At 44.3% G+C, this 23,806-nt stretch overlaps 1 protein-coding gene across 1 annotated transcript; it reads right to left on the bottom strand.

Annotated features, from left to right (window-relative positions):
• Positions 1-2,980: 2,980 nt before the first annotated feature.
• On the bottom strand, positions 2,981-3,761 carry LOC121284665 (transcription factor 15-like). Its single transcript, XM_041200224.1, has 2 exons — positions 3,315-3,761; positions 2,981-3,013 (listed from the first exon to the last, which is right to left on the bottom strand). Exons 1-2 carry the CDS (start codon positions 3,759-3,761, stop codon positions 2,981-2,983), a joined length of 480 nt encoding a protein of 159 aa, XP_041056158.1.
• Between the last annotated feature and the right edge of the window lie 20,045 nt (positions 3,762-23,806).

Raw genomic sequence — 23,806 nt, 5'->3', positions numbered from 1 at the left:
AGCTATTAAGTGCCTAATCAAAAGATGCAGTGCAGTTACTTCTGTTTATGTTAAGCTTCATTGCAACAGTATGTTAGGCTGAGGACAGAGAGGTCAGAGCAGGAATGGAGCAGAGTATTAAATGGCAGGAGAGCAGAAGCTTGGGGGTCACACTTGAGGACTGAATGGAGGTGTTCTGAAATCTGTGCTTGATTTCCCCAGTCGCGACCAGCAACTAAATTGAAAGAAGCACAAGTAAATTGTGTTTCACCAGGAAGGCGTATTTGGGGCCTTGTACATTGGGAAAGGAGGAGGTAAGGAGGCAGGTGTTACACCTCCTAAGCTTGCGTGAAAAGATGCCGTAAGAAATGGGGGGCTGTTGTGGGTGACTGAGGAATGGACCAGGGTGTCACAGAGTGAACAGTTCCTACAGGATGTTGAAAGTGGATGGGAGTGGAAGATGGTGGCATCATGCTGGAGGTGAAGGAAATGATGGAGGATGATCTGTTGAATGCGGACTCTGTTGGGATGAAAATTGTGGAACAGGTGAACCCTATCATATTTCTGTGAGGGAAAGGAAGGGATAAGAGCAGATGTGAGAGAAATTGATCAGACACAGTCAAGGGCCCAAGAGGGGAATTCTCGATTGAAGAAAGATGAAGACTTTTCAGAAACAAGATAAGTTGATGGAGAAACTGGAAGAATGAAATACAGTCCTTACAGGAAGAAGGGTTGGAGGAGGTGTAGTCAAGGTAACTGTGGGAGTCAGTGGACTCAAGGTGGATATTAGACTAATACAGAAATGGAGACACAGAACTTGACGAAGGGAAGAGGAGAATGCAAGAGTCAGAGGTGAACCATGTGAAGTTGAGGGAAAGGATGAAAATTGGAAGCAAAGTGGATAAAATTTTCCAGTTCAGGGTGAGAGCAGGAAATGCCACCAAAACAGTCAACAATGCTCTGGAAACAAAGAGGGGAACGGAAACCATGTAAGACTGGAACAAAGAATGTCCCACATATCCCAAGAAAAAGGAAGCATAGCTAGGCCCCATATGGGTTCTCTAATGTGGGAACAAATTCAGCCAGGAGCAGGAGAATGGGAACTAGCTTGGCCTCAGTTCAAGGAAGAAGTGGAGAACTCTCAGTTCATCCTGTTGGGGATGGCGGAGTAGAGAGATTGGATATCCACAGTGAAGAGAAGGCAGTTAGGGCTAGGAAACTGAAACTGTTAAAGTGGTAGAGGGGATCAGAAATGTCACAGATGTAAGTGTGAAGAGGCTGGAAAAGAGGAGAAATAATAGAGCTGAGATAGGAAGATATCAGTTCTGTGCGGCATGAACAGATTGAAATGATGGGTCTATAAGTGCAGTCCAATTTGTGGATCTTGCGAAGGAGGTAGAAGTCAGCTGGGTTGGGAAACATGAGGTTGCAGGATGTAAAGGGAGGACCTCCAGAGGAGATAAGGTCAGTAATAGTTATGGAAGTGATGGTGATGTTCAATGGTGGGACCATGGTCCAGAGGAGGTAGGACAAAGTGTCAGAGAGTTGCCTTTTGGCTTCCACAAGGTAGGGGTTGGTTCATCAAATAAAAACAGTGCTACCCTTGTCAACAGGTTTAATGATGATAATAAGGTTGGACCTGAGAGAAAGAAGTGCTTCAAGTTAAGAATGAGGTAAGTCAGAGTGAGTGGTGGGCAATGCAGCTCCATCTGTAGACAGGTGTCTCTGTTCTTTGCAGATGGCAATTTTTTCTTTTATTATTTGCGCGTTGCTCTTAGCAACCAACAGTGCGACATTGACGGGAAGGTGAGCTGGTGCACTTTGTATTCCCATCACTCACTTTAGTGTTGAAGAACATTTTGATAAATTGATTGATTCCAAGATGTACATTTAACCAAATTGCCAACTGTATCGCTGGAATGCTGTACCACAAAATATTTAATTTGAAAAATGATTCCTACCTTCAAGGGATGAGAGTCTGACTGAAGAACTACAGATCATGATTCTTTGAAGAAGTACATTCCAAAATTATAATTAAAATTCAGGTGGAATGGCAGCTATTCTTCCATCATTCCCACCAACATGGTGGATACAGCAGTCAGCCATTACAATCAGCTGTTTGTTTTGCACCATTCTGCATTGCTGTCAAAGTGAGCAGGTGAACACTTTGGGTGCATCATATAAAGTGGGCATACCTGACTTTGCCCAATCCCTCCAACCTTCCAATACACTCCCCAACCAATTTAATAACAGCATTTAATCAAAGTGAAACCACCAAGTAGTTATACTGCATTGATATGATACACACAGTTGTAAGGAACCTGATCATTGAATCATTAATTTCCTGAAATATCTCAAACTAGATTAATCACATATAGTACACAATATTTCGGTATCATTTCATACCTGCAATTGGCTTTAAAAAAATGGTATGAATTTAGTAACATTTACAATTTAGTTTTGTAGCAAACAATCTTCCTTTAAAATACATTCAGATTTATTTTAATCTATAATCTAATGAGGTAAGCAACACGTCCGTTGTAGACAGATATTTCCCCTGTTATTTTAGCACTGAAGGACGTGGTCTGGCATTGGCTGCTGGAACCTGGTGCTGATGTGTTGTGAAGACCACACTGACAGGGGACACTATGTGTTTGCTCAAGTTACATCATGTGACACTGGCCTGAGTGCCACAACTGTGCTTTAGGTTGAAGATGCTGAGGTTTAACATTTCTGTCCCTAAAAATAACTGCAATGCCAGGTGCAGCTTTGCCCACAGTGTTAGGTTTCATTGACAGAACATCCTGATTTCAAAATTCACATTGTAAACAGAAAGTGTAAATAGACATCCTCTTATGGACAAATCAGAACATTCAAGTTCTATATTTCAATAAATAATATATTATGTAAACATATCAGTGCAGCAAATTGGCTTTGCAATTATTCACAGTCAGTGCAGTAGGAGTTGTGCGTCTCATCCAGTCAGATGTCCTCATAAACGTCAAACAGTAAGGTGCTTTTCCCCTTCTCTAAGCTGAAATATATGTATGGAACAATTATGCAAAGTAAGTTCCACTAAATAACACATTTTTAAAATTAATTTCTTTAAGAAATTTGCATTTCTCATTTCTGTTAGCAGAAATTCTGTCAATTCTTCAACTCTGGTGAAAACTTCTATTTGTTTTAAAGATTGCAGCTACCAAAAAGTGTGGTGTCAACTTCAATTTTCTAATTATTTTCAGTATTAATATTACTTGAAAGTAATTCCAAAGACATAGTTCACAGGCTTGTTTAAAAGTTGTAAAATACGTTAATAATGTGTTCAGAAATCTCACCGTTTTCCTTTGATTACTAAGGCAGAAGGTGCATATAGGTCTGGGTGCTGCAGTATTTACATCGCTATTGCTGCCCTGCATGACAGCTCGATATTTTAAACAGGGCTGCCCGTCCAGACAGTCCTCTCCCAGGAGAAGGACATTTGCCAGATGGGAAATATAACTGGAGGCCAAACGCAGAGTCTCTATCTTTGATAGTTTGCGGTCTGCTGGTTCGGTGGGAATGAGAGTCCTGAGAGCTGTGAATGCTGTGTTTACACTGTGGGTTCTGTCCCGCTCTCTTGCGTTTGCTGCTTGCCGTTGTTTGTTAAATCCAGTTGAATGGATCTTCCTCTTCCTTTTCCCAGTGCTGTCATTCTGACTACTCTCACTCCCGCTTTCAAGTTCCTCGATATCAGAAGCAATGGGTTTTGCCTGGCAGGATTGGATATTGGCTGTAGACTTCATTGTGCTCCTATGATGGGAAGAAGCTGGTAACTGTGCACCATAGACCAGAAAGTGCTACCATTTCCGATGTTGGAAGTACCCAGTATTTGCAAAGGAAAAGCTGACAAACATCAATGTTCACTTTATCCCCTAGCAGTTCAGCTGGCCATTTTCTGAATGATTACTACAAATAGGCAGAACCATGTGGCTTCTGTATAAGGTAAGAAGGGTGGAGCTGTTAATCTTTGGAACATGACATGATTTTAAATTAAAGCTGTAGCAATGCTTTAATTTCACTTCAAGTTTATGCAAATATTATTTCACAATTATTTTATTTTGATAAATCACAATGTATAATTACTTAAGTGGCAAAGACAGTATTGCTTTTGAGCCTTCTGTTTACTTCCCATTCTTGTCAACTTATATTATGTGTAGTGCAGTGCGATGGGAAAAGATTCCCCCTGTGCTATGCATGTGGAAAAATGCTCAAGTCCAGAACTTCTGTTTCCTGGGTTGGGGAGGGGGGAGAGAATATGCAGGAGGTACCCCAGAAGATGTGCTGCAGCACCCCATGGAAGTCCCCATGCAAGGACTGAATGGGAACTGCCCAGGAAGTTTAAACTTCTGATTAGCAATTACCCTGCTCCAGGAATCATTCGATTTAAATTGGAGGCTTTGGCTGTTTCCTACTCTCTTAGCAGATTAGTTATCCAGGAACAGTTAGAAGGATTAAAACCACTTCTAACTCCTGGATAACTTTGGTACTGGCCCCACTTGATCACCACCTCACTGGACCCACCAATTACTCTCCTCAACCCCCCATGTCCCCACTCCCCCGGCTACCCCCAAACATCCCCCACCTACCCCTGACTACTCCCATGTCCCCAACTACCCCCATCCCGAGCCACCCTTCTGACCCCCTGACTTCCCTTCTGCCCACCTGATTGCCCTCCCACACCCTCCAAAGAACCCCCTACTGGCTGTCCACCCACCTCAACTCCCCACTCCCCGACTAACCCCTGAAAACCCCCAGCTGACCACCTGATCCGTCCTACCCCCTCTAACCCACACTACCCTCCTGGCCCATCCTACAACTCCCCCTGACTTCCTGATTCCCATCCACTCCACCAACCACCCTAATCCCTCACCCACCAACCACACCTTCTCCCCGGCTCCTCAAAGTGGCTAGGACCTTTAAACTTACCTGCTTTATGGAAGCTAGTGCCATAAAAAGGAGGCGTGGCTTCACTTCTTCCCAACATTGCTCCCCTGCACAGGAAGGCCTCGGGAAGCAGGTATGCTGCACATTTCCCACCAGGCCTGAGTCAGAAGATTGGGCAAGAAATGTGCAGCTCTCAACTGAGGAAATTGAGAAGGAGCAGGGTGGCACTCCAATTGTGATGCCACTCCTCCTCTGGCCCTTAAAAATATACAGGAATTCTTCCCCCTATGTAATGCTGATTATTCAAAACAAAATTATGCACTATAATGCACTGGAATAAGGCAATGTAAAGAAAGGGTAAGCTGACTGTATCCTTAAAGGAGAGGTCTCTATCATTAAAATAATGGCTGGGATTTTTCCAGTCCCAACAGTGGCAGGTTTAATGGTGAGAGGGTGGGCAGGGGACCGGGGTTGGTGGACGATGCAGTGGGAGCTGAAAAATTGGCTTCCCGCCGGTGTGAAATGACAGCGGGTGCCTGGGCGCTCATGGCAGGTCTATCGTGGCAGGTCGCTGTTCCCAACAGAGGCTGGCACGAAGCCATTTTGCATCCCATTAATGGGATCCAGATGAAGGCCCCACCAGCATCGTCCACCCCCATCCGATCATCCCCTCCGCCAGAGGGATATCACGCCAGTCCGGAACATGGCCTGACCAACTTGGCATGGGCATGTTGGTACTCACCTGCAAGAAGGCCTGGGGCAGCTTGTGGAGATCGGTCTGTGGACCTTGGAACATCATGTGCAGCAGTGGGTGGGTGGAGCATCTACCACATGGATCTTCACACTGCACGAGGTTCCAAGACGTGGATCTTCACACTGTAGGTGGACAGCTGCATGAGCTACTGTTGGGCAGTGATGGTTTGTGCTGGGGGGGACTATTAGGCAGGGAGGAAAGGAATGGGGTAAGTGTGAAGGCCTAGAGGGGGGCAGGGGAGATTGGGGATTGTTGGGGAGGGAGAGAGATGTTGCGGGGGTCGTGGAATGAGTGAGTAGGTATGGAGTGGGGAAGGTGATAGGGCCGTGGTTGAGTGTGGTTGGAGGGGCAGGGAGTGCAAGTGTCCGGTGGCACCTGCCTGACTTCCTGAGAAGAAGGGACACCTGGGGAGAGGTCGAGGTGCCCCGGCCCCCCCTCGCATAGCCACTGCAAAAGCTCACCCTTGGCTACAGCAATGGAGTGCAGATCTGCATGCATCTCCAGCAGAAACTGATTGTTCAGCTGGACCAGGCTCCCTATGGCGTCCGCCACCCTCCCCATAGAGATCTCAGTGTGTGCACATGTTGGCACATGTTGGCACAATAGAGGACGCTTCCTCAGCCAGCAGGTAGACAGATTCCTCCCCCTCAAGTGCCACTCTGCTGAGGGCCTCCGACACCTCTGCCTGATGTTCTCCCGCCTCCTGCTGAATCTCCAGCAGTTCAGGCAGGGCCGATCGCAGAGGCCCGTCATCCAAAACACAGCGGATGCCTCTTCCCCAGCAGTTCTCTGAGCACCGGTGAGCTTGGCTGACCCTGCCTCCTCCTGCTGCGGACACATGTCCATGCGGTGACCACCAGAATGTGAGACAGTGCCTGAACTAGACCTAGTACCCACCAAGGTATGAGACTCTGGGCTGGTGAAGGGTGCAGGTGACTGCAGTGATGACTCTACAGGTGCATTTTCCTCCCCCTCCCCAATGTTCTTGGTCCTCCATGGGCTGGAGGACCTGCTGGACAGGGCTTCATCTTCTGGCCTTTCCCATTTCCTGCTGGCACCTGTAAGTGAGAGAGGAGAGAGTGAGTGACTGTATGAGCTGTCTCCAACATGGAGGAACACATGGGCCTTAGGTTTCTATGTGTCATAGTAGAAACACTGACCTCTCCATTTGTACAGGCTCAGTCCGGTTCCACCCCTGCCAGCTGAGCTGCCTGCTCCTCAAACCCTGTAACGTTCTTGAGGTCTGGCCAGGCCCCTCCCATCTTTTTTCTCTTTCCCTCCTGCTGTGCCTCAACTTTTCCTGTGCAAAGAGAGAAGATGGGGTTGAGAGCAATTGGGTTTCATGTATCTTTCTCATCCTTCCGCTCTTACAAGTAACCCCCTGGGTTGTGTGCCATGTGATTGGTACACTGCAGGTTGTCCACAAGGGTTCTGGGGCAGCACCCTCCAGAGTGATGAGTCCATACAGATAGAAGGATAAGGCTCACAGAGGCATGTCATTAGCTGTGCTTGCTGGCGCCCTCAATGCCTAACCCCCTTTCCCCCATCGTCCCACCCTAGACAGCACCTGAGTTCTCATTGTGACCCATCGTGACCTCGTTACCTGCAGACTAGATGGACTGCAGTGGGGCTATGAGGCATCACCTTATCACATCGAGTAGCTCTTTTATGCATGGGCTGCACAGATGGTGCCCTTGTCACTGAGGTCCATGTCCCCTGTACCATTCAGTGAGGTAAGTGTGAGCAGTTGAGGGTTCACTTACCTTGGCGCAGTGGATGAGGTCATTCATCCATTTCTGGCACTTCCGGGCAGTCCTGTGTTAGAGGCATGGGCACTGACTACCTTGGAGACTTCCTCCTGTGTAGGGCTGGTCACACGGCTTGGTCACTTCCATCTTTGGGGTACAGGGCTCCCCTCCCGGCCTCCACTGCATTGAGCAGCACTTTGAGGGAAGCATCACTGAATTTGGGGCCGGAGATCCCTGGGATTGCCGGGCCATCTCCTCCTTCAATGGTGACTGGATATGACAGTGGGACCTGCGTCATCCAGCCGCCCAAACTGCATAATTAATTAGGCCAGCATCGCACGCTTTGATGTGAATTCCCATCGGCCTCCGCGGTGGGGAACACTGCCGGTTCCCGTTCCTGCCACCGGGCTTAGACCAGGAACAGAAAATCCTGGCCAATTTCACAGGATGAATGAAATAGCAACTTACTGAATCAAATAAACTTGAGCCAAAACTTCAAGGTGGTGTTTGGTCAGAGTTGAAACTTTCTATGAAGGTTGTCATATTGAATTTAACCTAGTCTTTAAGCTAGGTGTTGGAAGGTATTGGATTATGTGTCCACAACAAAGACATTTCACTCTGGTCTGTGCAGCTTCTGTGCCCTTTATCTAGATCAGTCTGTCACTTGTCCAGTTCCCTGCATATCTCTGAGGTAGAATGGTGAGAACTCATGATTCAATTTTCGTAATATTATTCCAAATTATAAGAAATTGCACCATACAGGGCTAATGACAAGGGGCTGATGACTAAAAATTTGTTGGCATCTGTTTTCAGGTGCAAGGGACACTATTTGTAATTTGCCCATGCCTGTTCCCATTAAGGCAGGCAGCATGCAAAATTCACACTGCCTCCTTATTTCCATGATTTCTGTGCGCAACCCAACACCATCTGCAGTGCAACAGGGCACCTGACACCATGCGGGGCTGTTAAGTGTTGCAGCTAACCTCCGCCTCTTAAAGGCAGTGTGCCCCTCTTAATGGAAAAGATCCGCTGAATGTAAGGAGGCTGCTGCTGACTGTTACTGCTGCAATTGGAGACTAGTCAGATAGAAGGCCAGAGCAGAGAGCAGACTCCATGGTTCATGGATGCGACTCTGAAAGCCTTAGTCATGGAGGCTGATGGGAGCAGAGCCACCATGTTGCCAGGACGAGGGAACAGTGGGCCCTCAAGTATACTCTCTGAAGGAAATGGGAACAGGTGGCCAGAAAGGTCACTGCAAGGCATAAAAACAGAAAATGTTTGAAGTATTCAGCAGGTCTGGCAACATAAATGGAGAGAGAAACAGAGTTAATGTTTCAGGTCAAGGACCTTCAGATTATTTCAGATTTCCAGCATCCACAGAATTTTGTATTTGTTTTGGATGTCAATGCATGGGGTCTGCTGCTGAGGACCTGGCAGCAACTTAACAACCTTGTATGGTTGGTCTTGTCAAGCACAGAGAATGTATCTTCACTTGACACCTCACACCCAGCACACCACTAACCTCTCAGGCAGTTCAATACACTGCACTCCTATCCCAGCAGCATTCCCTAGCACTCAGGACTCACACCTAACATTCAGATACTCCACCTCACCCACATACATAGAGCCATAGAACCATAGAAAAGTTACAGCAGAGAAGGAGGCCATTCAGCCCATCTTGTCCATGCTAGCCCAAGGACACCCAGGTGCCCTTTCTAATCTCACCTTCCTACACCCAGCCCATAGCCCTGCAGCTTACAGCACTTAAGGTGCAGATCCAGGTACTTTTTAAAAGAGTTTAAAGTTTCTGCCTCTACCACCAATTTGGGCAGCAAATTCCAGACACCCACTACCCTCTGCGTAAAAATGTTCTTTCTCATGGCCCCATACACCTTCTGCCACTTATCTTGAATCTATGTTCCCTGGTTCTAGAATTCTCCATCAGAGGAAACCATTTTATCCTGTCCACTCCATCTATTCCCCTCATAATTTTGTACACCTCAATTCTAAGGCAAATAACCCCAACCTATCCAATCTCTCCTCAGAGCAACACTTTTCTAACCCTGGCAACATTCTTGTAAACCTCTTCTGCTCTCTCTCCAGAGCTATTACGTCCTTCCTATAATGTGGTGACCAGAACTGCACACAATACTCCAGTTGTGGCCTCACCAGCGTTTTATACAATTCCAACATTATATCCTTACTTTTATATTCTATACCTCTGCCAATGAAGGAGAGCATTCCATATGCCTTCTTTACAACCTTGTCTACTTGAACTGCTGCCTTCAGTACTTGTACTTGTACGCCAAGAACTCTCAATTCAGCTACCCCTCTTAGTATATTCCCATTTATTTTGTAATCCTTGTAACTGTTTGACCTCCCTAAATGTATGACCTCACACTTCTCTATGTTAAAATCCATCTGCCATTTTACCGCCCACTCCACCAACCCATCTATATCATTTTGGAGATTATGGCTATCCTCTACACTATCCACTACTTGACCAATCTTTGTGTCATCTGCAAATTTCCCAATCGTGCCCCCTCACGTTCATTCCAAATCGTTAATATATAACACAAACAGCAAAGGTCCCAACACCGAGCCCTGTGGAACAACACTTGAGACAACTTTCCATTCGCAAGGGCATCCATTGACCATTACCCTTTGTTTCCTGTTACAAAGCCAACCTTTTATCCAGTTTGCTACATTACCCTGGGCATTTACTTTCCTGACCAATCTGCCATTAGGACATCTTCCAATGAAGCCAGTCTCACACCTACTTCTCGCTCAATTATTCAGCTATGGCAGCCACATCACCTAAACATGGGGCAACAATATCACTGATATTTTGCCCTCTCCTGGCAAGACAACGTAGTGCACAATAGAAGGGAACATTAGAGTAGTGGTGGGGATCCGCCACGCCTTCATCCCCTAAACCACAAAAGCACAAGAACACAAGAGATGACAGCAGGAGTAGACCTATCGAGCCTGCTCTGCCACTCAATACAATCATGGCTGATCTTGGCCTTCAACTCCACTTTCCCACCCCTTCCCCAAATCCTTTAATTTCCTGAGAGACCAAACTCTGTCTATTCCAATCTTAAATATAGTCAATGATGGAGCACCCACAAGCTCCTGTGTAGAGAATGCCAAAGACTCACAGCCCTTTGAGTGAAGTAAATTTCTCATCATCTCAGTCTTAAATGATCAGTCCTTTATCCTGAGACTGTCCCCATGTTTTAGATCCCCCAGCCAGGGAAAACAACCTCTCAGTGTCAACCCTGTCAAGCCCCTTCCAAACCTTGTATGTTTCAATGACATCACCTCTCATCCTTTTAAACTTCAGGGAACATAGACCCAATTTATTCAGCCTCTCATCATAGGACAACCCACTCATCCCAAGGACCAAGTTAGTCACCCTTCCCTGTACTGCCTCCAATGTAAGTTTATTATTGCTTAAATACAGAAATGAAAGCTGCACATAGTGTTCCAGATGTGGTCTCACATAAACCCTATACAAGTACAGCAAGACATCTCTATTCTTATACTGCAATCCCCTTGAAATTAAGGCTAATATGTTACCTGCCTTCCCAATTGCTTTCTGTACCTGCGTGCTAACTTTCAGTGTTCCTTTTATGGGTACACTCAAATCTCTCTGAACATCATTAGCAAACATATTCTGCTTTTCTATACTTACAACCAAAGTGAATAACCTCACACTTCCCCATATTACACTCCATCTGTCATCTTGTTGCCCACTCACTTAACCTGTCTATATCTCTTTGCAGCCTCCCTGCATTCTCCTTACAACTTACATTTCCATCTTGCTTTGTATCATCAGCAAACTTCGATACATCAATCTCTGTCTCATTGTCTAGGTCATTACTATAGATTGTAAAAGGCTGAGGCCCCAACACTGACCCTTGTGGCACCCCAATAGTAACGGCCTGCCAACTTGTTGGAGGAGATTGTTCTCCGCATCATGGGTCTGCTACGACAGAGCCATAGCATCCAGCAGCACCAAAAGCATTCAGGATGATGGTGTATTATTTATCTTATGCCCCTTCTTAACTTCCACCTCCCCCTTATGTTGCAATCTGTCCTGGTGTGTTAGCTGCAGAAAGCACGACCATGGATCTCTTGCTTTACACCTCACCCCCGCACCAACCTTCCACTTCTGATTTGATACTTTCAGATACCCAAGAACTTCTGCCCGCCCATCCACAGCAGCCACTGGAGGGAGAGAGAGAGCAGCACCACAGCACAGATGAAGGAGAGAGCAGCACCACAGCACAGATAAAGAAGACCCGTTACTTCATCTGACATTTGCAGCCACCAGCTCAGATCTGACTTTGCGTGTGCCTTAGAGGCTGGTATAGTTTTGAGATCTGCATGTAGTGAGTCAACAGGCGTGAGTGGGCTGTCACCAGGCCAGGGTGAAGGATAATACATCTGTCAGCTCATCGAAGGGCAAAGTTCCAGATGAGGGGGCTTATGAGGACTTCTATGGGGTGGCATATAGGGAAACACGGACGAGGACACACATGAAATGCCGGGTATATGGTAGGCCTGCCAGACATCCTCCCGTCACTGTCAAGGATTATGGAGGCGTACAACTCCAACACAGCAGAGAGTGTAGTGCAGATCTTGAAACCCATCCTTTCCAGCATGGAAGTGGTGACCTACTCTATGGCTTGAATTTCACGCTTGGCGTGTGCATCAAGATGGCGGGCCTGGAAGTAGATGCAAAATGCAATCGGACCCCCGAACACAATTTCACACTGGCTGGCCAATTTACAGCCAGCCAGCATGAAACATGCGCTGAGAAAGCCTCAGGGCTGCTGAGGGGGGCTGTAAGAGAATGGGCCCTGACAAAAGTGAGGGTGCAGATGGGTGCTTCTAATGAGCTCCCTGAAGGCAGGCAGCTGCTGCAGAGCTGCCTCAGGGAGCTGCAGACCTGTACAGATTAAATGAGAAGAGAAGAATGCAGCTAACTGTGCCAATGCAACACATTAAAGCACCTGACAGCAGAACTCAAAAAACATCAGTCCCCGATATAATATTTTATTATATTTCACACCGAAGATTTCATCCCGCCCTTGGATGTGGTTTCGTTAAAAACAGACTGTCCGCCTGCCCATTTTGCCCGTGTGACAAGCGCAAAATCGCATGGGCAATGTAAAATCATGGGCAGTAGGGTTTTTAATAGCCCATTTTGGCCCTTTAATTGTCGGCAGGCTTGGCTCCGTCTCCCGCATGCGCCCGCCGGCCTCAATGTTGCTTGTGTGCGCAATGACATCGGGACGCATGCCCGATAACATTTTGCACAATTTCACATGTGTTTGGGACAGGCACATGCCTGCTCGATCCAACTAAGATTCTGGCCCTATTAGCGCATTAACAGATCCAACCATAATGCAGCATCTGGTGCCTGACATCTCAGCTTCCATTGCAGCACAGGTGGAAGACACTCATTGTCTCAGTGCTGCAGTGCAAGCTTAGATGGAGGTTATGTGATCCACATTTGCTTCTCATTGGTGCCCAACAGTCTCTTGTCACCTTCAAGGAGCATGAAAGAGATCACTTCCACTGTCGGAGAAGGGTGACGATTCAGGCTTCTTTTTTTGAAATATTATTCCAAATTCCAGGAAATTGCACCATACAAGGCTCAGGTTGTTACTTCCTCTTTTAAAATGAAATGAAACATATGAAAAGTAAAACAAAATGTTTGATGTACATGCCTACATGTCCATTACCTATTAATTCTATCTTATCTGGAAGTATGACTTCACAAAGGCAACATCAAAGCAATCAATGTATACAATCTATCAGGGTATTTCCTGACTGTTACATTCCAGTAGAGAGCTAATAGCTTAATTTATAATTTATTTGCGACTGTACCTTCCACAAGTACCTGGTGTGACCTTTACCACCAACTCTCACCTAGCTGTGCCCCTAATTCTATTGCACCTTATGCCCCTCACTTTGCTGCATCCTTCTCACTTCTCCCTTAAAAATTCTCAATCTCTACTGCCCACCTTAACCCCGTGCCAAGTATGTCTTCAATGCTTTCCTCCCTCAATCTCTGCACTCTTTGTTATTTCAACTTCTATTTTGTTTACCCTTACCCTCACTTCTATGAATTCACTGTCCTCACTTCACCTCTTTAAATCACTCACTTAACTCTCCTACGTATATTTACAGTCACACCCTTGACCTAGCTTATTCGTGTGGGCTCTCTCTGGGATGGCAATATTTTTGGGGTCTCAGGGAATAAAGGGGTGAAGCAAGCAAGTGGGAAAGTGCAGTTGAGGGAGAAGATCAGCTATGATTGTACTGAATGACGGAGCAGGTCCAAGGGACCATATTGTCTACACCTACTTCTATGTCTTATGTTCTTAAAAATTAGAGTTGGACCTTTCAAAACAAATTATGAAACACATCTACCTGCAAATGATGGTGGAAGCTGGAAATCTCTTTCACTGACAGCAATCGATGCAAAATCAATTGTTAATCTTAAACCTGAGATTGATAGATTTTTGTTAAAGCTATGAAGGGAAATGGGGCAAAGGCAGATTTCTGAAGTTACATCGCAGATCGTCTATGATTTAATTGAATGGTGGAACAGGCTTAAGAGGGCTAAATGGCCTTCTCCTGTTCCAATGTTCATTCAGCCTGGCTTGAATGTGTCAGTGTTAGCCCTTCTGCTGGAGCTGTCTATGCTATGTCCTGGTATACTTTAATGTTCTTTCTTTTTCAAACAATTACCCAGTTCCTTTTAAAGGATGTTAAGATTCAGTGCTCCTGTTTTAAAAGTACAAATGTGAATTTCGGTCAATGACATTTCAAAATTGAATTAAAAAATCCTTTCAGACTGCACATGCCTTCGTAACAAGAACTTATTTGGAAACTAGTTTTCAATGTGAGATTTCATAAGATGAGAAAAGTCTAAAGATCCAGGGACCAATCCTAAATCCAAAGTGCTCTTTTAATTAGCAGAACAACCATCATCTTGTGTTTCTAGTTTTTGCAAATAAATGCTGCCATCCTCAAAAGCAATTATTTAAAAAATAGTACTACAAAACATTAATAATGAGCTGCTTACAGATATAAGATTAAACATTCTACGAAATAGCTGTAATCCTTCCACAGCTGTTTGCACATGTGTGTAAGAACATGAAAATAGGCTACTATTTTATTAATCCATTGTTTTCTGTCATCATCGTCTCCTACAAATGCATTGTAGACACAGTGGTGGTTTGGCAGGCATGACAGCCATCTGTCCATGTCTAGCCCAGGCATTGAATCCCACTAGCATTCTTGATCATTAGGATCTTCGCAGCCTTACCTGATCCTATCAGAACTTGATGATAACATTTGTGGACTTCCAGCAGGGGTTTGTTACAAAGTTATCAGGAGTAGGAATCCCTATTTCATATAGTCTAGGAATATTATATTGAATTTTAGCAGCTCCACCATCTCCTCAGTTGAAATGAACTAATACATCACAAATCACTTATAAAACCTGGGGCCTTTCTGAATGGTATAATTTACAGTGTACATAACCATTGAATCACCACTATTTTATCTAAAGCTGGAAGGAAAATTTCTCCTAAGAAACCCGTGGAATGATTCCTTCCAGTTCCTACCTTACGAGTTCTTCAATGTCAGACCTGTAATGTCTTTTCAAAAATAATCCAACATAAGTTTTTTAAAAACCAAGCACAAAATATTTGGACTTTTAAGGAAAGGTTGGAGAACACTGCATACATGCTTATGAGTGAGCAGTGCAGGTGTATTTATTAATCATACTTGCCTGTAGTCATTTGCTTGCTCCCAATATGCCATGTTTAGCCCATGTTAAAAATATCTGTCTACATTTATAACACTTATAGTGGATATAGGGTTACTTCAGCAGTGGATATTGTGAAGTGGCAGCACTTCCTTGCCAAGGTTTCCAATGCAAGTCACAAAGCTTATGCAAAAGCTAGGGGAGATGATTTATCTTGAGATCTGGTAAGTGGACAAATTTTAACTCTCAAGAATTTAAAATCGAAGCATACACTTATCAAAAAATATTCTTATTCTTTCCTGCAAATATTCATACAACTCATTACAAAGGGCATGAATCCCTCTTGGTGTATAAATGCAACTTCTATATGCATCTGTTGCAACAGCAGTTATAAGCATAGCAATCAAACTTGAGTTTCCCTGTCCAAATAGTGACATCATTGGAGAAAGGAGAAATGTTATTGAAAACTGAGAATGGGTAGCATTAAACCGGCTTTTTAACATCCTGTTTTCCCATATCTTTCTGCCCATTGTTGAAATACAAATGAGACTCCATTTTTCTATTTCTAAAAATAAAACGTGGTCACATCTTTTATCCATGTCCCCTGCCCTCACAATTCCTGAATTCCCTAGACTTCTTTATACTTGCGAATATCTCACAGATCATGTGCTATTTATTTTTTCTCCCAAGGCTTTACTTTCATTATATTTTAAGTATTAAAGCTTTAGCACAGCAACCAGAGAATAGCTGACAATTGTGCCTGTTGCCAACTTTGTGGGATTTCCCAGAGTTGGCCCATTTAATATATGGCGATATATGCAGGTAATTTTTTTAAACCTATATTGTTTACAGCGTTGGGAGATCGCTTTCAAAAGAGGGATGACAGTGAGGAGTAAGAAATCATGTAGAATTGTCTGAGCTGGTATTATTTTTATTAATTTATGGGATGTGGGCATTGCTAGCTAGGCCAGTATTTATTGCCCATCCCTAGTTGCCTTTGGGAAGATGGTGGTGAGCTGCCTTCTTTAAGCACTGCAGTCCATGTGGTGTCAGTACACCCACAGTGCTGTTAGGAAGGGAGTTCCAGGATTTTAACCCAGGATAACTTAAGTATGTCCACTGAAAAACTACTGTGGTAAAATGTATGGGCATTATTTTTCTTACTTTCCATTATTTTTTGCAAATAAATATTGAGCAGGCATTTGCATTCTCTGTTGCTACACGTGTTGTGAAATTGTTTTAAAATTATTGATGAATCTCCCCTCCTTTGCCAGTTCATGGAACCATTCCTTCCAATCTTTAATCTAATCCATGTTCCTGTTTCCCCTGCCAACCCAACACTACTGTTCATGCTGGCAATTTTCTGCATCTCTCCCCACTCTCTTCCTTTCTTCTTCCCCATCCACATTAGTGCATCTCACCCCCACCACTCCAGCATCCCAGTTCATGCAGGCCCTCTTTCCTCCCTCAGTAGTGAAGGAGTGCTGTACTTTCAGAGGTCCTGGCTTTTGGATAAGACATTGAACCAAAGCCCTGGCTGCTCTCTCAAGTGGATGTAAATGATCCCATGGTACTATTTCAAAGAAGTGCAGGGGAGTTATTCCCAGTACTCTGGCCAATATTTATCCCTCATCAACATTGCAAAAACAGATTATCTGATCATTATTACACTGCCTTTTTTGGAAGCTTGTTGAGTGCAATTTGGCTGGTGTGCTTCCTTCACTAAAGCAATGACAGCACTTCAAAAGTACTTAATTGGAAGTAAAGCACTTTGGAGTATCCTGTGATCATGAAAGGCTCTATATAAATGCAAGTCTTCCATCCTTTATAACTGCAAGATGTTTGTTATGTTGCCTGTTACAGCCTGCAAAGATCCAGTCATGTAGAAATTCAGGGCCACGGCTACTGGCAGTGCTATCCTCGCCCTGCTCTGATTGCAGGTCTGGTTCAAGCAGATAGCCTCCTTGGTGAAGTTCAGACACCGAGCACACTGTTCTTGGTTTAGGTGAAGGTAGGAAAATTGTTCCTGGAAGCCCTTAGATGGATTAAGGACTCCCGCTGAAAGTCCATCTCCTCCTTCTCTTTCCTTTATGAGTAATTTGCCTTCTTTGTTGCCTTGCCACAACTCATACTGCAACCCAAGGTGTCCACAACTAGAACCTTCATGATGGGGAGCAAGTAGTGTGCTCAGAGCCCTTGAAGTTACAAATAATGCCTTCTCCAAGTGCACTATCACTCCCTGCAGACTTTCCCAACAGTTACCAACTCATCCAAACATGCAGCACTTCCACAAACTCAAACAGAGCTAATTGAGAATAATCAGCAACAAACCAGCAAGCAGTTGATGATCTCTTTAAATAGTGCTGGCAGGTCCTTTGTGCTGCTGAACATTTATGCAGCTGCATGTGTTTAGGAGGCTGTTAACTAAAGCAACGAGGTTGAAAATCTGGCATCAAATAAAGCGACAAATACCTACTTTCCTGTACATGTCTGTAAGTCTGCGCTAATGCCCTCATTGAGAGAGGCATTCAATGCAAGCACTGTGGAAGTGGCTGGAATCTGCAAGGATGCCATTTTACTATTGAACCGGTACCACCAGTACTAGTGAACCCAATTTTGTGACCTACGTGTATAAATGGAAAAAGTGCGGTAAACAAAGTTAGAGAACTGGAGGCACAAATTGCCAAATAGGATTATGTTATAGTGGTAATAACAGAGAGCTAACTAGAAAAAAGGTCAGCCTCAATCTTAGAGAAGAATTTCCCTTACAGAACTTTTATTGGTGAATTTTACTTCCATATCAAGTTATAAAAAAGATTAGAGGATAGGAGACTCCTCACAACAGAACCAATATTAGTTTATGACATTACAGAAGTTCTAAAATAATTTGTATTGCCTCTCTCTTTATCTTGTTACTCTCTTTTTTTGGTTAGTTCATCCATTTCAATAAGAAGGGTCAATATTTTTTTCTTTCAACTCTGATTTCAAGCTGAGAAGTTTCTTGTGGACGTCATTCAAGCAGCAGATCTTGTTGCGGTTAACCATTGCCTGGATTAGTTTGACTCACAGAGCCAGCCTCTTGTTCTGTTTAACTCCCTCTCCATTCTAGTCACATTAACAGATAGCCATCATTGACTGCTGAATCTATGCTGACAATAGAAAACTTCAATTAATTTCTGCCATTTCTCTGATAATATTTTGAAATCTTGCCCTTTGTCTGACTCACGCCAGCTTTTTGGAATGCAAGAATCGCTTTCTTTTCCATTTCTCTTCCGTTGTCCCAAAAGGAATGGATGAATGAAGTCAGGGGTTCAAATACACAGGGTAAGAAGCTCGGCCAGTGTTAAATGTCCTTCTCAGGCCAGGCAGGATCACGCACTCATTACGAGACGGAAGTGCGCCACTCACCAACTTTAGTTTATTTTGTACTTCTGACTAGTCAAGGATATAAGTCCAAAAGGTTTAAAATACTATAGAGAAAAAAATATGAAGCGAAGAACCATTCTGAACCATTCTATCCTTTTCTGTACATTGTGAAAATAGCATACCGCAGCACTCTGATGTTCAGTTCTAATTAAATATTAATTTCTTTGGTTGATAACCATGGAATAATCCAGGTTGTGTCAAGTGGCTGCAGAAATATGCATAAACATTTCAGAAGTAGCAGCAAGATTTGAAGCACCACATCAAGCTTTAGTTACATTATATAAGTCAGTTTATTTTACAAATGCCCTCCGATTAACCTCAACAGTTTATAAATCGTTTCAGCTACTATTTTAGTCCAATAGAGTAATAGCCTTAAAGACAGAGGTCAAATCAACATTTAAATATCAGAAACATCCTTTAGACCTTTAGTAACTGAGGGTTTAGCCCCTCCCACTGTCTATCAGGAGTCGCATGATGTTCTGGGGAGGCTCCGACCAATGACCCCCAAGCGCAGGCAATCTGGGGTGGTGGGGGGGGAGTGGGGGGTGGGGGGGGGGGGGGTGCGGGGTGTGTGTGTGTGGTGGGCACTTCCTGATGAGAGTCCTGACCGAGCATGTAGGACCTGAAAAGCCCTCTGAAATGAAGTTAACCTTTGTCTTGTTGAAACCTGCCCACTCCGCTGAGTGATTACATTTGGCGAAGGGGGTGAAATATCTCCGTGCTGCGCCTCGCCCTGTTACCGTGAGTAAAGCAAATCTTAAAAAAGAAGTAAAAAAGGCCTACTCACCTCCCGACATGCCACTCTTCGGCAGAATGGATCCTTATGATGCGACTATGGAAGACTGGAGCCAGTGTGTAGAGCGCCTCGGATTTTATTTTGCAGTGAATGTGATTACCGTGTGGGAAAAGTAGAAAGCCGTCCTTTTGAGTGCATGTGGCAGTAAGACATACAATCTCATCTGCATCCTGACAGCTCTGAGCGCGCCCAATCCTAAGCGCTATAATGAATTAGTGGACCTCGTGAAATGCACTTTCAGCCAAAGCCATCCGTAATAATGCAGTGTTTTAAATTTAATTCCAGAGTTAGGGCCTCGGGAGAGTCCATCGCAACCTATGTAGCGAAGCTGAAACACTTGACGGAACATTGTGACTTCAGGGACATATTAAATGATTTGCTGCAGGACCGATTAGTTTATGAAGTTAAGGACGACACCATTTAGTGCCGTTTACTCGCCGAGGCTGACATTGACTTTAAGCACGGCCTCGCCATGGAAAGTGCTGTGAGAGACTCGCAGGCTTTGCAACGCATACAACATGGTGCCATTTTTCATGTATGACCGAGCATGGCATGAAAACCAAATACACAGCATCAAAGTAAGATGCCATGTCCGCTGTTAGAAACATGAAAACGCCTAGTAAAAATGCTTCAGTAGCAACTTCAAGATTAAGTTATTATAGGTGTGGAGGCGACCACGGGCCAGAGACCTGTAAATTCAAGGAGGCAGAGCGTCATTACTGCCGTAAGAAAGGTCACATAAAGTAAGGCAATGCTGGGCAAGGTCGAAGTAGTCCGCTAAGCAGCAAACCAACGTGACTGAGGGGAGAATTTTCCCCCCGTCGAGTGGGCTGGTCGGCAGTGGGCACAGGAGGGCATGGAGCCAATCGCGGGCGGTTGTGTGCCGCCATTTTACGTGAGCGGGCTAATTAAGGCCCACCCAGCGTGACGTGCGCCCTGTAGCGCGCAGTGCTACATGTGTGGGTGGGGGGAGGAGGGAGAGTCGGGGCCTGCGCTCTTTCACACATGCATGCCAAAGAGTGTGGAAATCTCCCTGAGGCACGGAGCTGCCTCAGGGAGATTATATTCAATGTGAAACATAAAAATAAAAAATGGTAAAAATCACTTACACATGTACCCTCATGTGACAGCATCACATGAGCTGGGACATGTTTATTAAATGTTTAAAAAATCTTTATTAAATTAATAAACCCTCCATGAAACCTCATCCCGTCTGTGGATGAGGTTTCATGAAAAATGTAAAGGCCGCCTGGGCTCTTCACCTGCCCCGCATGCCGAGCAGAAGATTCTGGCCTGAATTAAAGAAAACCGCAGAACCTGAAGCTGCCGACACTGACATTTATTCCCTGTATAACATGTGAAAACTGAACCTATCACTGTCTCAATCCAAGTTTTTGAGAAGCCACTAATAATGGAGGTGGACATGGGAGCCTCAACTGCAGTAGTGGGAGAGCACACTTTCAAATATCTTACTGAAGATACTCAGCCAATAAACCTGGAGCGGACAACCGCTAAATTAAGGACATACACCGGAGAATCTATTCAGGTAAAGAGCATCGCTACAGTACCAGTGTCTTACAGGCAACAGACAGCCCAGCTGCCTGTGATAATATTGAAAGGAGAAGGATCTAGTCTTCTGAGTCAAGACTGGTTATAGAAGATCAAGCTTGACTGGTCTGAGATATTTCACCTGGAAACAGGAGGAGTTTCTGAACTGCTAAGGAAATACAATGTGGTATTTCGGGATGGATTGGGAAGTTAAAAGGTGTGCAGGCAAAGATATATGTAGATCCTCAGGTAACATGACGTTTCTTTAAGGCCAGACCTGTGCCTTATGCGTTGAAGGAGAAGGTGGATGTAGAACCGTGCCAGTTAGAAAAGCTGGGCATCATCCAACCTGTCTAATTCTCAGAATGGGTAGCACCCATAGTTCCAGTGGTTAAGTCTGACCAAACTATACACATTTGTGGGGACTATAAATTGACCGTAAATAAGGCAGCAAAACTAGACAAGTACCCATTTCCAAGGATAGACGACTTATATGCAAAACTGGTAGGAGGCAAGTCCTATACGAAATTAGTTATGAGCTATGCCTACCAACAATTAGAACTAGATAGCTTGTCAAGAGAATACATGATTATTAACACATACAAGGGTCTTTATCTTACTCTTACTCTTTGGAGTATCGTTTGCATGCGCTATCTTCCAGAAAACAATAGAGACTCTCTTGCAAGGACTTCCCCAAGTGGTCGTATACCTAGATGATGTTCCAAGTGCAGGTTATCTGAAACTGAGCACTTGGGCAACCTGGAGGAGGTGCTAAGAAGGTTCATGGAAGTTGGTGTATGGTTAAAGAAGGAAATACGTGCATTCCAAGCGCCAGGATTTAGTTACCTTGGTCACAGGGTGGACTCCATGGATTTGCATCTGGTAGAAGAGAAAGTTCAGGCACTCTCATCATTCAATGTAACTGAACTCAAGTCTTTCCTAGGTATGATCAACTACTATAGCTGCTTCTTGCCAAACATTATCAACTGTGTTGGCACCATTGCGCTTATTTAAAAAGAATCACTGTTGGTTGTGGAATTCACAACAGGAAGAAGCCTTTGTGAAAGTAAAACTTGTATTTGTCATGTTTATTGGTATACCACGGCCCATCAAAACAGTTGGTATTAAAATGTGATGCCTCTCCTAATGGTGTAGGAGTCGTGTTATCACATAGAATGGAAAATGGATCAGAAAGGCCCATTAGCTCTGTCTCGAGAGCCCTCTGCACAGCCGACAAGGGTTATTCCCAGCTAGAAAAGGAAGGTTTATTGGTGGTATTCAGGGTGAAAAAATTCCACCAGTACCTACTTGGATAACATTTCACAATTATGTCAGACCATAAACCATTATTGGGTTTATTCAGTGAGGGTAAGGCTATTCGGCCAATAGCATCAGCAAGAATGCAGCATTGGGCTCTGACATTATCTGCATATGAGTATACTTTTATGTATTTACACATTGCAAATGCAGACATATTCAGTCGTCTCCTGTTACCAGGTAGCATTGTACATGCTCCATTGCCACAAGGAGTTGTGCTATTACTGAACGTCTTGGATTCTTCGCCTGTGTGTGTGAAGCAAATTAGAAATTGGACGGAGATCCAACATTGTCGAAAGTCAGAGACTTTGTTTTGCAAGGAAGGCCAAATTTGCCTGCATCTGAAGATTAGAGACCATTCCATGTCCGGAACACAGAGTTAAGCTGTAAAGATGGAATTTCGTTGTTGGGGTCAAGGGTTGTCATCCCATCACAAGGTAGAGAACCACTCTTGACAGAGCTTCACCATAAACATCCAGGCATATTAAAGATGGAAATGCTTGTGCGAAGCTCTGGTGTCCAGGCATTGACAGTAACATTGAAAGCATGGTCAAACAATGCCTCCATTGTCAGCAACAACAGGAGTTACCTGTTTCAGCTCCACTGCATCCGTGGGAGTGGCCTGGTTGACCCTGGGTTAGATTACATATTGATTATGTCGGACCATTCTTAGGTACCATGTTTTGTTGATTGTAGATGCACATTCTAAATGGATGAATGTATACGAAGTCAAATCGCCAACATCAAGCACAACTATCGGGAAGCTGCATCACCGTTTTAGCATACATGGCTTACCTGAAATTGTTGTTTCTGATAATGGTACAGCCTTTACCAGCGCAGAGTTTCCAAAGTTCATGGATCTGAATGGAACCCGCCATATAAAGACAGCCCTTTGGCATCCCTCATCGAATGGTTTATCCGAGAGAGTTGTACAAACTTTCAAGTCTGGTATGAAAGGTTATCAGAAGGCACTCTAGAATCTCGACTTTACCATTTTCTTTTCAGTTGTCATACAACACCACACTCGACTACGGGTTCAACACCATCTGCATTATTGATGAAACACCGCCTACATACACGCTTAAGCCTGGTGTTCCCAAATTTAGAGGGAAAGGTAGAGTGGAATCAGAGTAATCAAAAATTAGCCACAACATACAATGCAATGCTCACACATTCAGTGTAGGTGACATGGTATTTGTGCAAAATTTCAGAAGTGGACCTTGTTGGGATCCTGGAACCATTGTCTCAGAGAATGGTCCATTATCTTTCCAAGTACAAGTGGAAGATAGAATCATCCGTAAGCACATATATCATATGTTAGAGAGACATTCCAACAACCAACTATTCCGCCTGTGATTAACGTTGGACTGCCAATTCATGAGGTGGCCAATTGCCCTAGAATATACATGCCCGATGTCTCTGTAGAGTAGCCGAACTCTGAAATGCCACTTTCTGATGATGTGTCTCATGCTGCAGTTCCAGATCCTACCGATCCTGTTGAGGAACCTCAAGTGGTAGAGCTA

This window comes from Carcharodon carcharias, chromosome 12 (genome assembly GCF_017639515.1).
Source record: "Carcharodon carcharias isolate sCarCar2 chromosome 12, sCarCar2.pri, whole genome shotgun sequence".
In the NCBI taxonomy this organism is placed as follows: Eukaryota; Metazoa; Chordata; class Chondrichthyes; order Lamniformes; family Lamnidae; genus Carcharodon; species Carcharodon carcharias.
This window is presented reverse-complemented; position numbering and strand designations above follow the sequence as displayed.